General features: G+C 49.8%; 1 protein-coding gene across 5 annotated transcripts; it reads left to right on the forward strand.

The window, feature by feature from the left end:
- The first annotated feature begins 1449 nt into the window (after positions 1-1449).
- On the forward strand, positions 1450-11626 carry OTX2 (orthodenticle homeobox 2). Of its 5 annotated transcripts, none has more exons than XM_066342983.1 (5): positions 1450-1831; positions 1992-2059; positions 6774-6988; positions 7923-8098; positions 9972-11626. In XM_066342983.1, the coding sequence occupies exons 3-5, from the start codon at positions 6892-6894 to the stop codon at positions 10590-10592; spliced, it is 894 nt and encodes a 297-aa protein (XP_066199080.1). In that variant the 5' UTR covers positions 1450-1831; positions 1992-2059; positions 6774-6891; the 3' UTR covers positions 10593-11626. The 5 variants fall into 5 exon arrangements, with proteins under 5 accessions (XP_066199080.1, XP_066199081.1, XP_066199084.1 ...); XM_066342987.1 differs by having other exon boundaries at positions 1454-1831; positions 7947-8098; XM_066342984.1 differs by having other exon boundaries at positions 1450-2059.
- Positions 11627-16949: the final 5323 nt, after the last annotated feature.

Genomic DNA, 16949 nt, shown 5'->3' on the forward strand with positions numbered 1-16949 from the left:
AGGCAGAAAGGAGTCTGTACTCACCCTCCCCCACCCCAGCCTGGGCCCCCAGAAAGTCGCGATTCCTGGGAACGCGACAGACCACGGGTCTCTTCGGACTGGAGCGGTCGCGGGGGGCCCGGGAGGAGCTGGGCAGAGAGATCCCAGGCCGCTGGGGGGCTCGTGGGGACGCCGGGGCCCGGAGCGCTCGAGACACCTGCGAGGCGGCGGCGGCCGCCGAGCGCCCGTCCCCGGGCCCAGGCGGAGCCGGAGCTCAGCCCGGCTGCTGAGCGCTGGCCACCTCGTGCGCACTCCCGTAATTCGTTAATTGCTGTAAATCCCAAGGACGGCCACATTTGATTACACATACAGTATAAGAACCGACAACAAAGCGACGAATTAATTACCAACTTCATTAACATAGGTCCCCAAATTAAAGGCAGCGAGCTGTTTCTTTGGGCCCACTTGCCGTGGTGGTGGTTGGAGGGGGGAGGTTTAGGAAGAGATTTTATTCTCCTTTCCCGGCACTGGGAGCGCTGAGGGAAGCACGGGCCCCCGCCGCCCCTCCCCCACCGCCCACAGCCTCGGGCGGCCCGCTCGTGCCCCCACCCCCACCCCGCCCAGTCCGTCCCTGCTTTCCCAGGGACTCAGATCTGTTTGGAAGCTGCTGGGTCCCACTCTCGGTGCCGGGAAGAAAGGCTGGGCTGGGGGTCGCTCTCCTTGGATCGGGTCCCCTGGTGCCGACACTTTCCAGGCTCGCGGTTCTCAGCCCCCGCCTCGGGCCACGCGGGCTGCGTTAGCTCCAGGCCCCGCAGCCGCCGCAGGCGTTGGGTGGCGTTGGTTTCAGGGCAGAAATTCTCATTCTAGTGCGGGCCTCCCTCCCGGGGGATCCTGCCGACCCCACTCTCACCACCACCCCCGTTTTCTTACCTAGCTTCTTTTTGTCTCCCCAAACGGGCCCCGGGATTAGATTCGGGGTTCTTGTTCTTTGCAGCCTGCCTTGGGCTTAAAACGCTAAAAACCCTGCGAGGATCCCGGGAGTCCGGCTCTCTCGCTGTGGGGACCAGGGGATGTTTACAAGAACAGAACGAGAGGAAGAGACACTGTTTTTGAAAATAGTTTGTTCTTGGACTTGTGTCTTTTGCTTACACGCCTACGCCGCACTCCCAAGCCACCTTCCGTTCCCCTTCCTCGGACCCTCGGCGCGGTCTGACCCTGTGTGAGGAGGCAGAGTCCTGTTTTTAAGCTCCAGTTTGACTTGCTTTCTGCGTCTGATGCACACACATATTGCTAGCGCGGAATTCGATACCCCAGCCTGCCCCCACCCTCACTCTTCTCCGGCCTTTCCTGAAATATTTTTATCTTCCTTACACTGTATGGGGTTTCCTTTCGCCCCTTCTCCTAAAACAAAAACAAAACAAAAAGGGGGTGGGGGTAAAAGGGAGGACAGGAAGAGGAGGAGAAGGCAAGAAGAGGCCTCCCTGTCCATCATTTTAATTATACAGTTAGTTCATATGCTCCGACCCATAATGTATATTTTAAGCGGGGCCCAGTGCCTTTCAAGAACATTCTGGTAATGTCGGAGGCCTGGATTTGTTGCCCGCTCGTCCCCCCGTGCAGCAGAGGCCTGTTTTCCTCCCCCTGTTGTGTGTTTTTATTATTTTCCCTCTGGCTTAGATGTGTCAATCATTCTCTCCCTGCCATTGGTTGGAGAGTTTGCGTCAAAAAAGTTGCCAGAGAGGCGCTTTCTCAGCAAATCTCCTTGAGAGCGGAACCGACCTCAGCTCCAACTCAGCCTCCACTGTTATTAAAAATAAAAATTCGCTAGAGCAGTCCTCATCACGTCTACTTTGTATGTATCGCAGAGGGGCCCACGCGCGTTTCGAACTCGAGCTACTTTCCTCATTTTCTGTTCTTAAAAAAAATTTTTTTTTTCCCGTTGTGTTTGACTTTTTTTTATGGAAGGGTGAAGACTGCAAGGTTTATAACTCAATGCTCTTGGTTTCTTTTAGGATAGCTGGCTATTTGGAATTTTGAAGGATAATTTGATTTTTTTTCTAAACTCCTATGCGGCTGTAAGGTAAGTGTCCGTCTGTGTCGTCTGTCTGTCTGTATCTATATCTATGTGTTCCTATGTCTACCGTCCTTCTGGTACCTGCTATAGACCGAACGGTGCACCTCTGCGAACGTGGGTTTCTCCTAAAGGCTTATGCATTTTTTTCCCTTATAAGATTTGAGATGTAATAAACGATTGTTGCGAAAAATGTAGGACCTGGCGAGGAGGGCAGGAGGGGGGTGGCAGGGAGGGAGTGCGTTCCTGGGCTTGCTGCTTCCGCAAAACGTCGTGGAAACTCTGTGAGTCTAACGTGAGGTGTTTCGGAGGGGGTTTGGTTGTGGGGGGTTTTTCTGTCAACGCCCATTCAGGGATTCTCCCTACGATCTTGGAGTTTTGGCCCTCAGCTGTGGTTGAGTCATTTGGATTGATCCCAAGGACGTTTTCAGAGCCCAAGACAAAAAGATGCAGATGTAGGTAGAGTGATGCATAACAACAACAACAACAATAACAATACCTGCTCAGCAAGGGCCGGTGCGCCCGGAGCTGGCCGGTGGGTCGGCGGGCGCGGACGGCCGCCGCTCCAGGCCCTTCCGGCCCCTAACAGTGAGGAGAGCCGGGCGGGTAACCGAGGAGCCGGGAGCGCCAGCATCTCCTGTCGGTCCCCTTTCCCCCCGCCCAGAGCAGCTTAGCAAGCTTCCTCCTCCGTTTTCGGCCTCTTCCAAAGGCTTCCAGGTCTCCTTTTACTTCTCGAACACCCCCATTCCCCGCAAAAAACAAACAAACAAAACAACAACAACAAAAAACCCAGGAGTACAGTAATTTCCACCCACACCCCCGTGGTTGTAGTGGCCAAAGGCTCTACAAAAGGCTGAGCGAGCGTAGAAGAGTCGTTTTTCAGCGTGACTTTGCTGGGGGTGGCTCAGGGTCCGGCCGCGCAGCGCTCCGCGCGCACCTGGGGCGGGCAAACGTGGCGGCGAGTGGCCCCCGCTCCGCCCCAGGCCACGGCGGGGCCCGGGATAGGCATCTTCCCGGGGGAAGGCGACCCCACGGCTGTGCGTGGGCCGGGACGGCGGCGGGGCTGGCTTGCGCGCTCCCCTCCGGGTTCGGCAACAATAGGGTATCACGGGCTCGGGCTGGGGGCGAGGGTGCGCCGAGGCCGGGCCTCTCCTCGCGGTCTGCCCGCGGAGAACCATCAGAAACTCTCTGCCGGCACTCGGCCTCGGGACGCGTCGCGCAGCAAACTCCTAAGCCTTTGTATTGATGGGTTCAAGCGATTCTTGAAATCACGGTCCGATTTCAGAACAGGTTTTTGAAACCAAATCCCCCATCAGAAAGCCACGGAGTTGGCTTTTCCCCCTCGACAGTGGGGCTAGGGAAACAAGGCCTGGAGCGGTGGGTTACTTGGGGAGGGGACGGGGAAGTCGCTCTTTGACAGTCTCCCCTCCGTCCTAGAATTGCAGGGTGAGGATTTTTCCAGCTCACCTCGGGACCTTTCCCAGTCACCAAAGTATTAGCACCGAAGAGGAGTTGGCGAGGAAACTCCTCCCCTCAGAGGAGGTAGACTCCCAGACCTCTCCTCCCGAGCTAGCGCCCGGCTCTCTCCTCGCCATAATTAATAGTCAAGACCAACCCTTCTGGCACGTTCTTCCTCCCTCCCTTGCGGGTGGCAGCATTGTTTGATAACTCGAGGCCAGAAACTTTCCCTCGAGTCCGCGCGGGCTGTTTTCCACGGTGCCCACAGCGGTTTCTCGTCCTCTTCCTCTGCGCGCTCTTCCCAGCCGCAGGCCAGTCGCCGGTCCGCGTAGTTTTGTTTCCTTTCCATCAGGCAGAAAATTAATCAGCCGGGGCGAGAAGCAGAGCTGAGCACGGCGGCCTGTAATTAAGGGACGTGTGCCCCTCGGATTATCTCGTTAGTTTATCAAGAAAACATTTATTATAATTAATTCTCGGACGAGGTAATTATTATTGAGCGAGGACACAGCAACTGGTAGATAGGCTCCTTGGAAGAAGAAAAAAAAAAAACCAAGGGGGGGAGGGAGTGGGGGGGAGCGACAGATTGCACGAATTGACCGTTAGATATAAGGCGGCGCGGGCCGAGGCGGGCAGTGGAGCCGGACCTGGGGCTGCGAGGCTGCGGGGCTGCGGGGCTGCCCGGCTGCGGGGCTGGCTGCCAGGCGGGGACGTCGGACTGAGTCACTCGCGCCCGGAGGTGCGCGCGCCGACCGCCTCCGGCTCCTTCTAGGTAGGAGTTCCCCAGTGGCCGTCTCCTGAGCAGTCCTTTTGAGGCTTATATATTCTTGAAAAGGTGTTTCTGTTTTCTCTAATGGGCTCTGCTTAGAGAGGAAGGGGAAAAGATGTCCTTGCAGGGCTTCGAAAGTTAGATGGAAGGGCCCCTGGCCTGGCGTTTCTGGAGTGGATACCTAGGTTGGCTGTTGAGAGTTCCTCCTAGTTTTGTTTTTGAAGTTTTTTGGAGACATGACTTGGGGGCGGTGAACACGCAATACAGTGTACAGACGAAGTGTTGTAGAACTGTGCGCCTGAAACCTGTATAATTTTGTTAGCCAGTGTCACACCGATACATTCAATAAAAATAAAAGGGTGAATTCAGTTGAAATCGAAAGCAAGCAGTCTATCCGGACGTTTTAGCCGTTTTTGCGATGATAAGGGCAAAGGAGCACCAAGGATTGCTGTCCCAGCGCTTTCTGTCTGTTTCTGCTTTTAATATTGAAATGTGCTACTTTCATATATGATGTGTCAGGCATTTCTAATTGGGTGAGAGCTCCACATGGAAGAACGAACGCTTCCATATTTATCATGTGTACATCTGATAGGATTTCAGGTTTTTCTATCAGTAGTTCAGAACTTTCCAACATAGTTAAATTGCATTAATCAAGAAAGAACTCCGGTTTAGAGGCTATTTAAACAAATACATGACTGTATTTTAAAGCAATGTTGTTTCCACTGCCTTCCGAATAACTCTTAAAAAGAAAAGAGATTACAAAACAGCAAGTCTTTGTTGTAGGGGCAACTAAATTAGTTTTACTGATGAGATAATACAAATTCCTTCAAGAGGAGCATTTATACAATTATATTAAATTAGATCTGAGAGCAGAAAGCATAATTTTTGCTTTGAATTAAAATCAGAAAGAAGTAAAACTAAAAAAAAAAAAAAGAATAGATAAATCAAGAATAAGTTGCAGTAACCTAGTTCCCCTGGTGGAACTTTGTGCCTCTATCTTTTAAGCAACGTAAATACGAAAACCCAGAATCCTTAAAATTTCAGGAGGACCTTTGCAAAAGTAAGAAGGAACTTCTAATCTTGTATCCGCCATTTTGAAGCAAACTCTCAGAGTGTCAAAGTTGTAAAGTTGAGATCCTTGCAGGATAAGTGCCATCTATTAGGAAAATAAAAGCCGGACTTGCCAACTGCCAGCTTATATTAACATCCATTTTGCATCCCTTGGCTTGGGGGAGTGAGAGACACTCAGCTGAAGAAAAGTAAATAACTTCTTTTTCTTCCTTTCTTTTCCCTCCCTGAGATCTTTTTCTTGTAGGATTGTAGGAAACTGGAAAGGTGGGGAGAAATTCTTTTAGTTTCACAAACTTGGGTGTTTGTGTATCTACTTTCCTTAAAAACTAAAAACATGCAAAAGGCAGCTAGAGTTAACAGGAAATTGCTGGAGCTGCTGAGGACCCAAATGTCTGAAAATTTGCCTCCTGCAGGACCTACAGCCTCCACACATCAAAATCAACATGGAAGCAGCTTGCACTACAAATGTGCATGTACCCTTTCTACTGGCAGATGTGGGGGCCTCTCATTTTCTGATTGGTGGGATTCTAACTTTACTTCAGAATTTCTAGCAAACCCCAAGACAATCTTGAAGGGGTTTTATTTTTCCCCACTATGTTTAAGTATTTGATGGGTGTCGATTAAAAGTTAAATTCTTGTTTATTTAGCTTTAGTTCGCTATACACATATAATCAAGGTTCTCCAGAACTCTAATAAATCTGTTACTTACCTCAAAATCTAATTATCCAGACTACTAATTAGGTGAAAATGATTACTGGAAATGACTTGAAATGTGGAATAATAGTGATTGAGCAGATTTCTCAAGTTTGTCGATTAGCAAGTTGGCGTTTTAGATGTTAAATGCACTGACATGTTAGGTTCGAAGCTGTTGCAAGTGGTAAAAAAAAAAAAAAAAAAAGGCTAAGATAATTAAAATCTGCCTTGGAAAGGCAACAGTCTGTGGAGGTAGATTTCTTGAATTGTTTCTTTGTTTCTCACCAATGGGCTTTGTTATCAGCATTATTTATTTAGCCAAAGAGTTCTTTGTCTCTGCAAATGGCCCCAATCAAGTTTTGTTTGAGACAATTAGCTAGTGCCAGCCAATGAGTCCTATGCAAATGTGAGGATAGGAATGCAATGTGTGCATTTGAAGGCGTGGGGTTTTGTTCTTCAGGGAAGGCAGATTGTAATTGCTTTCTTCGGATACTTTTTTTTTTTTTTTTAAGTTTAGGGTGGGGGTGGGGAAGACAGGTTTATCTGGTCTCCATCCCTTCTAGTTTCACAGCAGCTGGGGGGTTGGGGAGGTGGGGAGGAGGGTCTGCAAGCCCTTTAAAAGCCTCTGCATTGAGTAGCCCGAGCTCTTTCTAAGTTAGGGGTGGAACGTGGAAGAGCTGCTGCCTCCAAAGCAGTAAACCAGCACCTCTGTTTGTTTGTTTGATTTGCCTTTAGTTCCACCACTCAGACTAACCCACCAAGGACCCTGAATCTGTCCACCCCCGGCGAAGCAAGACCTTCCGGCTGGGTCCCCCCGATTTGGGCCGACTTTGCGCCTCCTAACAACCTTAGCATGATGTCTTATCTTAAGCAACCGCCTTATGCAGTCAATGGGCTGAGTCTGACCACTTCGGGCATGGACTTGCTGCACCCCTCGGTGGGCTACCCGGGTAAGTGAGCTCCGCCCTACCCCAAACCCGCCCCGCGACGAGATGCCACCTTAACCCTGGGTGCACCGGGCTGGCGGTTATGCTGCCCCCTGCTCAAGAGGCAGGCGAAGTCCCCCCTGGCTTTTTCTTCCGAGAAGCAGCTCAGAGCCACCGTGGGGCGTTTGCTGGCGGAGTAGAGGACCGGGGCTGTGGGGGAGCGCGTAGGAGGATCTACGACGCTTGCACCGAGTCACTTCTGATTCTTGGCGAGAATAGGGGGCACACGTTGGGGTGGGCCGAGGAAGATTCTACCCTTGTCATTTTGGGCGACAGGCCCCTCCCCATAGCTCGAAGCCCTATTCGGAAGTACCTTCTGCCTCTCACCCGAATTCTCCCTGCCACGCCTGGGGTTTCTCCTCTGACCTCCAGGCTCGACGCGCTACAGGTGTGATTTACCGCAGATGCGGCTGCCTTCCTTCTCGGTTAGGTGTTTTTTAAAGTCCTCAAAAGAGGAAGTATAAAAATATGACCCCATTTTAAAGATGAGGGAACAAAGGCCTTTGGATTTCCAGCCGGATCGGGATTCGCTCCATCAATCCGAGCTGCAGGTCCTTGAGGATCCTTTGACTTCACGGAATGGGTTTTTGTTTGTGTTATGCTTTAGGGTTGATTTTGGAGGCTTTTTGGTTTGTTAGCTTTCGAAGGGATGCTCTGACTGGAGAGATCTCCGACGCCAGGCGGAGTAGGGGCTCCCCTACTTGGGGCAGTGTGTGTTATGGGGCCTCCCGTGTGCGCTGGAGGAGCCCAGGCCGAGGAGGGGGTGGGGACGAGCTTGCTGGGCTCTGGGGGGGGGGGGGAAGGCTGGGAGGACCAGGGGAGGGCTGCCCGTGGGGGAAGGGGCGTTGAGCACCCACAGAGACCCCTGTGACTGAGAAACTGCTCCCCCACCCTAAAGGGCCCTGGGCTTCTTGTCCCGCAGCCACCCCCCGGAAACAGCGCCGGGAGAGGACGACGTTCACCCGGGCGCAGCTAGACGTGCTGGAAGCGCTGTTTGCTAAGACCCGGTACCCAGACATCTTCATGCGGGAGGAGGTGGCACTGAAAATCAACTTGCCTGAGTCAAGGGTGCAGGTAGGGCAGATGTAGACAGACCCATTCTTCTTGGCCGTGCCACCCCTCCCCTGAACACGGTGTATGTTGAGGACTCAGGAGAGTCCCATGTCTTAGAAATGACCAAAGAAGGCTTCAAACTAAATGCTTTACAGAAGGCCAGCACACTCTTCTCCTAAGGCTTCCTGAATGCCTGAAGCTCCTTTTCCTCCCTCCACCTTCATTCAATCCTATAAGCAAGGGTCTTTGGCGACAGGTTGTAAAGTAAGACTGGCAACTTAACTGCAGCGATAAAGAACAGTACTGGAACTTGGGTACCTGGCCCAGCACTGGCAGATCCAAGTACTGTCACACAATATTTTAATACTTCCCTTCTCCTGTGTAGAAATCCTCTCCCATGCTCATCTACTTTTATGGGTGAAAGAAGCTTTGGCGCCTAGATAGACCCAATGTTTTTACAGATGAGGAACCAGAGTAAATGACTTATTCAAGGTCACACATCAGCTAGTGGGAGAGCCAGACTGTAGAATCAGCTGGTGCTCTGGCCAAAGACATTACACAAGAGTATTTTCTTTGACTTTTTAGGGATTGAACAGAATTTATTAGCTCTGAGCCATTAGCAGATAAAATACTGCATAATATCCTTGGTGAGTCCCCCCCCACACACACACACATACCACCCCCATTTTCCTTAGGCCCCCTTAACTTGACCTTAAGCTGGAGAGGGCAAGTCAAGTTTAACTTTCCTAGGACTCAAGCCTTATATAGAGTTTTTTTTGGAAGAATGTTCAGCACCTAAACTACATATATACTGGAGACTCCCCTTCAGCTAGGAGACATCAGAGTAAACTGCAAACAAGGGACGAGGTTTTTTCAAAATAGGGTGGAAAAAGTTTTAGTACTTGTTAGGCTTGAACTGAAAGAAAAGAAATGACTTGAGTAATTGGGGTGTTTCACTCAGCCTTGGTGGCACCATATTTCCACAGTTGGGACACCCATATGGAGAGCTCATTAAAGAGGACAACTAAGGACTTGTTGCCCAGAAAATGCCTGTAATTTCTCTGATAAGCCCTTTCACACAGTAACTACAGCTCTTTCAATACAGAATATGAACTGGGCTCCTAAAAGAATTTCCAGAGTTGTAAGGAGAGGCTTAAGTTGACAAGCCAGTGAACAGAGTGCAGGAGACTGAGTCTGGGCTGAGTGGCCCTATCCTGAAAGCACAGACTCGATTCTCAACTTGGGACTAGTAGAGAAGGTCTGCCCTTGAGTTCAAAGCAGGGTACATACCAGTCACTCCACTTACTATAAAGAAGGTTTCGGCAAATGGTGACTTGCAGACCTCGTTTCTCAAGAAGATCACTTCTTGGAGCTTTCTTTTCTAAGTGAGGTTTTCTAGGAGGTACAAAAGTAGAGTGATGACACTAACCCCCTTATTAGCAATTGCTCCCTAGAAGATGACTGTAAACTGTTTGAGTTTACGCTACTCTTGTTGGCATGTGACAACAGATGGTTTTCGCTCCCCTTGTGTTTTCCTCCAAAAGATGTAAATGTGTTCTATTGCACCGTGAGAGTATTCCAAAATACAGCTGGGTCTATGTGTATGTGTGTATTCAGGTTGAAATAACATAGAAAAGTGAGGTGGAGAATTTTTGGCCATATGATTTGGGTGGGGATCTTAAATTTTATTCTAAGTTAGGAGTAAAGCAGAGTAGACAGAGCCTCCTCAACTTTACGATTGTTGGAGCATATATGAGAGTACTAGGTTTCTAGTAGCAGGAGAGATTGTCCGCCTAGCTCATTTGTCCACATAAAATAAATTATAACCTGGGAGCCACTTGTGTTCTTAAGGAGTTGTTGAAACTACGTTAAAAAGGTTTCTTTCCCTTTCAAGGTATGGTTTAAGAATCGAAGAGCTAAGTGCCGCCAACAGCAGCAGCAACAACAGAATGGAGGTCAAAACAAAGTGAGACCTGCCAAAAAGAAGACATCTCCAGCTCGGGAAGTGAGTTCAGAGAGTGGAACAAGTGGCCAATTCACTCCCCCCTCTAGCACCTCAGTCCCGGCCATTTCCAGCAGCACTGCTCCGGTGTCTATCTGGAGCCCAGCTTCCATCTCCCCACTGTCAGACCCCTTGTCCACCTCCTCTTCCTGCATGCAGAGGTCCTACCCCATGACCTATACTCAGGCTTCAGGTTATAGTCAAGGATATGCTGGCTCAACTTCCTACTTTGGGGGCATGGACTGTGGATCTTATTTGACCCCTATGCATCACCAGCTTCCTGGACCAGGGGCTACACTCAGCCCTATGGGTACCAATGCAGTTACCAGCCATCTCAATCAGTCCCCAGCTTCTCTTTCCACCCAGGGATACGGAGCTTCAAGCTTGGGTTTTAACTCAACCACTGATTGCTTGGATTATAAGGACCAAACTTCCTCCTGGAAGCTTAACTTCAATGCTGACTGCTTGGATTATAAAGATCAGACATCTTCGTGGAAATTCCAGGTTTTGTGAAGACCTGTAGAACCTCTTTTTTGTGGGTGATTTTTAAATATACTGGGCTGGACATTCCAATTTTAGCCAGGCATTGGTTAAAAGAGTTAGATGGGATGATGCTCAGACTCATCTTCTGATCAATGTGCCAGGAGGCATAGAAGGAAAAATGAAGGTCCTTAGAGGGGCCCACCAACCAGCAACCTGAAATGGACAAACCAATCTACTTAAGATCCTGTCATAGTTTTAGATCATTGGTTTTTCTGATTCTCAAAGTGATCAAAAGCATTCTAGTCATGTGCAACCAAACACCACCAAAAAGAAACAAAACTAAATTGTGAGGGAAAGGAGGGAAGGACATAGTAGCCTTCTTAAGCAGAGGTGTTCCAATGTTTTAGCCAATCCTTGGTTGAATCTTGGGAATGGACAGTATCTCAAGCTCACTCACGTTTCATGACCAACTGTTAGTTGGCACTGAAAACCTTTTCAGGGCTGTGTGAATTGTGCGACTGATTGTCCTAGATGCACTACTTTATTTAAAAATAATGTTCATAAGGAGTCAATATGTAGTTTAAGAGACAATCAGTGTGTGTCTTATATAAATGGTACATCTGTGGTTTTTAATCTGTGCTAGACTTCAAAACTGTGATCTCCTGTTATTGTATGCAACCTTGAACTCCACCTCTGCAGGGGTTCTTCTGTGATTAAATAGGTTATAATTATAAGCAAAATTCAGAGCAACTGAGTACTTATCTTTATCTAAAAAGATTACCTTTGGCTGGAGGTGAGCTGCACTGAAACTTTACAACAAAATGTCTCTGGACAAGTAGAGTGAGAGAGAAGAGAAACAAAAGGACACTAACTCATCTGTAATTTACTGTTGGTAAGCCTAGCAGTAAAGAGACATTGGTCAATTGCTCTGACCCTGATGAATTTATAAACTGAGATCATTGTTGTTTATGCTTGCAGATGTTAACTGGAAAAGTTATATATGCATAAACCTTTTCCTGGATTTGGCAGATATGTATAATTATATTAAAACGGTTCTAGCACAACATTGGGTCCAGTTTAATTCTATGCCATTATTTATTAATTGAGAAGCCTTTTCCCAAACATGTTTTTCTTAGGTCAGAGCGCAGACTTTTATTTTTTAAATTGGTGGGGTGGGGGTTAAGCTAAAGATACAATAGATATGAATGACTATGGTAGGTAAACTTTTGTGATTTTTCACCAGGATTGCTCTGAAATGGGATACAGAGGAGGCTAACAATCATTAGGATCTTGCTCTCCTTGGAGTGCTTTCCCTGCCGCATACCTCACTGATTTCTTATTTTATTAATATGTTTTAACATAGATCAATTTTTTGTTTTTAAGCTAGAGGGAAGGGATGTAGTACCTCAAAATGAGAATGACAAGAATTCTGTGTTTTTATTCTCTTATTTGATTAAGGGGACTTTTTTTTTTAACTTCCAAAAAAATCTGAGGTGAACATGAGAAGGAATGTAATCAGAATCTGAAAGCAATTCAGGCAGAAATAATTTCTGAACAAAAGAGTTTCAGAAAAGTTTTAAAACCTATAATTTTAGTAGTTGAACATAAGGCACTCTGGTCAGTAATTTTTTTTTTTTAAGAAAGTGCTGAGGGAAAAACAGGTCCCCTCCTGGTTGTACCTGCATTTGTAAGCCAATCACCAGAAAAGACAAATGGGCCAATGATCATGGTGCTCTTCAGGTCAAAGCAATACTTAATCTTATCTTAAACTTATTATGCTCTTCAAGTTTGACCAAAATTAAGTGACTCTTGCTTGTAACTATTTAAATGAAGGTTAGCAGTTGCAACCATTTTGTTTTCTGGCTATTTAATTTTTTTCTGTCCCTGACTGCGCATGCTCTCTCGAACTCTACATCATCTTGCCTAATAATTGTTTTTGTTTCACTGCTAAAGAAAATGCAATCGTTCCCAACTAACACTAGAGGCGAAACTTGATGGTGAGATTGCCCAGTACCTACTGATAACTTATGCCCTGCTGTAGTTGCACCGAGAGAAAATCGGGGCGGAGAATTTGTTGTATAGCTTCTCAGTTTCTGGGTCTTACGCTTCCAGCTTTTGACATGCAACAGTAAAGCAGTTCCAAAATAACTTCTCACACTGCCTTCAGTTTTCAGGATACCCCACAAAGGGTCGGGGAAAATCACCCTCTCTTTAAAAACAGTCATGATGAACAACGGCTACTCTGCAAACAAAGCAGTTAGCAGTTTCTCTCCTGGTACTTAAAAAAGAAAAAGAAAAAGTCAGATAAAGGCGCTGAGCACCCACTGAAACGATTTCCTCCCATCACCTTTGCACACCTTCTAACAGGCCACGCAGTTCAGTCCCTCTGAATCGACGAAGTAGAGATGAATTTCCCCTGCGCGAGGGCACCGGAGGGCCAGGAGGGCGGGGAGCAGCGCTGGCCGAGCTGACCAGTCCTAGTCAGGACGGGGTTTAAGGAAGTTAAGCCCAATAATGATAGCTGGTGTTGGTAGTTTCCCTCCAAAGTCTTCAGGGAGCTCCTTCAACTGCATATTGGCAATCAACAATGCCGGGAAACGGCTAGATAATCTTCGGATTTTTTTTGGAGGGGGCGGAGGTGGGGGTGGGGTAGTTAGCTTTACGAAGATGTGTTGTCCCAAACCTTTATCTTTCCCACAAGGGTTCTGGACCCTTTGTGTTTCACCTTGGGAGTGTCTCTTCCCTCCACAGATAAGAGATTGGTCAAGTCAGTTAAGTTCCGCCTTTCGAAACCTGAGTTGCAGATAATGGTCAGTCCCTCACCTGGCCCACCCGTTTCCTCTAACCTCGCCTTTCCCAGGGCGATCGCGGCCGGCGGGCCTGCGGGAATGGGCGCGGAGCGCGGGCGAGGCGCGGCGGCGCGGGTGCTCTCCGCGGTTCTGGCGATCCACCAGCCTGTGCTCTGAGCATTGGCCGCCCGGTCTGAGTCAGCCGGGAAGCCGCTCAGGTCCCTGCCCCGGGGCCAGGCCCAGCCTCAGGCCCAAGTCGGTCCCCCGGCTGGTGGCGCCCCCTGCGCCTCCCTCAGCGGGGCAGGGGCTCTCGCCCTCCGGGGACCCCTCTGGTGTGTGGCACTGGCTCTGGTGGAGTCCGGCCCTCCGCCGCGCCCTGCGCGCCCCCATCGGCCTCGTCTGGAGGCGCCGCGCGCTCCCGCGCGCCCGGGCCCAGGACGCAGTGGGCCGCCGAAGGGCTGAAGCCCCTCCAGCCCCGAGAGGAGCGCGGCTCCTCCGCCCTGAATTCAGGCTCCGGGTCAGGCGCGGGCCTCGGTCCGGGCCCCGGGTGACTTCACGGCCTGGCGGAGTTAGGGGCCAGGCCGGCTCCGGGCTGTGCGTGGGGATGGATGGGCCCGCCGGAGGCCAGTGCCCGGTGCGGGAGGGAGCGAAGGGCGAGGCCCAAGGGGAGGGCGGCGAGCTGGGGAGCTGGGCCCACCGGGCCCGAGGAGCGGGCCGGGGAGGTGAAAGCGAGCCTGGCGGGGCCCGTGGCCTTTTGCTTCCCTCGTCTCCCGGGAGGAAGCACCGCAGACGGCTGGGTCTCCTACCCGCGGAGAAGGGCGAGACCGCCGCCGCCGCCACAGCGAGGACTCCCGCCACGTCTGCGGCCCGCGGTGTCCAGGGCAGACTTGGCGCCGGTACCGGCTCCAGCTGGACCTGCCCGGGGCCCCCAGAGGTCCCCCGCCCCCCGGGAAAGCCAGGTGCTTCGGCAAGTGAGTCTGGGTGTGATGCTTGGGTGTTCCGCCTTCCCTTGGGGTCCTGGGCTCTGAGCTGGGACTTTCAGAGGAAGCCTGGGCAATCTGCTACCCTCACGCATCCCTTTTTCTTCTGCCCTCTTATTTCTCAGTTAAACTTGAGTGCCTTGTCTTTTCCTTTTTGGACCCGGCGTGGCATTGGATGGCCCTGAAGGCTGGGTGTCAGTTCTGGAACAGCGAAGCAGTGCCTTTCGTGTCCCTAACAACCCATTCCGGTTACCTGCCGGCCGGCCGGCCGCAGCCGCGTGCCTGTCCCCACTGAACCAGAAGCGGGCGCTAGCGCGGCCAGCTACGGCACGCACACCACGTGCTTGAACCCGCATCTAACACCCGGTAACAACTTCGCTGTGTTATCCAGACAAAGCTGTAGTTCAAAACCAGGCGTCCCCATGTTAGGTAGTGTTTCACTGCATACAAAGGCGTGTTTTAATCATCGCAAAAGAGAAACACAAAGAAGCCTGGCAGGAGATAGGCACATCACAGCATCCCACACAAATAGAAGCTGAAGTCATAGAAAACAACCAAAATGGGAAGATGCAGGATCGGGTTCAGTCATGACCTCAAACTGCTTCTTTCCTCCCTTTGAAACCTTTGCGAAGGACAGTTCTACAGCCCTCTTTCTCTCTCTCTCCACAAAAAGGTACAAGCCCCAGTCATACATCTGCATGCCCAGATCTGTGACCAGTGCCTTGAACATCTGTTTTTTCTCCTCAACGGCCAGTGCCCTGTAAGAGAAGGTGCCCTGATAAAACCTGATCCTTTAGTCGCCCCATTTCTGCCCTTGGGTCAGCATGCTAGGAAAGATGGGGAGCCCCTGGGATGGAGAGAGCAAGCCCCCAAACAAAACCCACTCTGATGTTTTTCAGTATTAGGCTCTGAAACTGCACAGATTATGGGATTTGTCTCGGACAGAATTAACATTACATGTGAGACTGTAGTGCTCTGGTGTATTGAGACACATTGTATAGGATTGCTTGGAGCATCTCTTCCAAACTGCCTGCTAATAGCAACATGAGACCTTAAAATGATACATGGGTTTTTGTTTATAACCTGATTAAAATGAAGTTTAGGCACTATTTTGGAAAGGGCAGTTTTTTCTGGTAGAAGTGGTTCGAAGGAAGCAGAACCCAGCGCAAAAGTGGCTTAAGAAAGCAGGCATGTCTTTGAAAGGGCATCCACCCTACAGCAGTCCTGACACCTGTGCACAGGAGGTGCTCCTGGTTCTTAACGGAATCAGCCAGACTTCCACTCTTGCAAGCAGTGTGTTTTATGGTTAAAAACCAACCTGCTTTTGAAAGCAAAAAAATAAAAAAATTAAAAAAAAATTCAAAGAATCCTACCAAGTCCAACCCATTTGGTCAAAGATAACTGCAGGTGCCAGAGAGCTCAGGCTATCACTAGGGGGAGGGCCAGCTTCCAATTCGGTTTTTCTCTTAGAGAAAAAGTCAAACAGCCTGACGTCTATGACTCACTTTTATTCTTTAATCTCCCCCACCCTTGAGTCCAATTCTTAGTATAAGGAAACATGGTATGAGGGGGATGGAGAAAACAAAACAAAAAAGAATCTCACAGCATATATAATTGCAAGGGTCAAAGTTTGAATTGATTTCTGTTGCAGCACCACAAGGGAAAAAAGCTGTCCAAAAGAGTGGGCTCCTCTGCCTCCCTCTTCAGTGTCTTCTTCCCTTAGTTTGCCTACTTCCGAGGTAGTAAGGGGGCCTTTCGGATTAAGGGTTTCTTAATCTACTGGACATCACTAGGAGCCACTTCCAGTTGAGGGCTTTTTAAAAAATAAAATGCCCGTTTCTAGCAGCTCTATACGATTACCAATCCCCTCCCCCCTTGAACGGCTCCTGATGGGAGCAGCAATGCCTCCTCTGGGGGCCAAAACAGCAGCAGGTCGTGCACCCTGCCAGTGGGTCTGCTTGCCTTCCATTCCAGGATCCCAGGGTAAAGGCAGGAAAGCGCCCCTCAGAGACAGTTTTTGAGTAGAGTGAAGGTTCTCCCTTAGGCCCTGCCCTCAGTCTCCCAACAGGAATCTCGAGAGGCCCAAGGCTACACTGAAACCTGAAAATCACTCATCCCAGCCTCTGGTTGCTAAAATCTGTTCCAAGAACCAATGGTCACATTTTAGGTTCATGGGCCATTAATACAAATCTCTTTAACATTCAAATGGCTCTTAAATGCGTTGATAGCAGATTACTGAGGCCTAATGGACATCGTGTGTGATAACATGGTCCCTGAGTAGCGAGGTTCTGGAGTGGGTATCTCACCACGGCTACCTGATTATCAGCTTACAGCCCAACCACTTTGGAGCTGCGATGCTCTTAAGAAGAGGCGTTCTTCCCGACACCAGAGCGGGAGACATCTGTGTCCTTCAGTTAACCGATTTAACAACCGCATAGTGTTCTGGAAAGGAAAGGGGAAATTTTGCCTGTAGGTGTAAGGTCAGCTCCAGACGCACGAGGGGCGGACCGCGAGACCCTGCTCCTCCCCTCTCCGCCGTGAGAGGGTGGCTGGGGCAGGGAGGCCCTCGCCTGGGAGCCTGGAACTGTCCTAAGTCCGGGGCTTCCCCGCGGGACTCC

Source organism: Saccopteryx leptura, chromosome 6 (genome assembly GCF_036850995.1).
Source record: "Saccopteryx leptura isolate mSacLep1 chromosome 6, mSacLep1_pri_phased_curated, whole genome shotgun sequence".
NCBI lineage: Eukaryota > Metazoa > Chordata > Mammalia > Chiroptera > Emballonuridae > Saccopteryx > Saccopteryx leptura.

Coding starts and splice junctions, on each gene's coding strand:
- OTX2 (XM_066342984.1), top strand. CDS start 6,892: ATGATGTCTTATCTTAAGCAACCGCCTTATGCAGTCAATGGGCTGAGT. Junction 6,989..7,922: donor CCCCTCGGTGGGCTACCCGG/GTAAGTGAGCTC, acceptor CCCACCCTAAAG/GGCCCTGGGCTTCTTGTCCC. Junction 8,099..9,971: donor TGCCTGAGTCAAGGGTGCAG/GTAGGGCAGATG, acceptor TTCCCTTTCAAG/GTATGGTTTAAGAATCGAAG.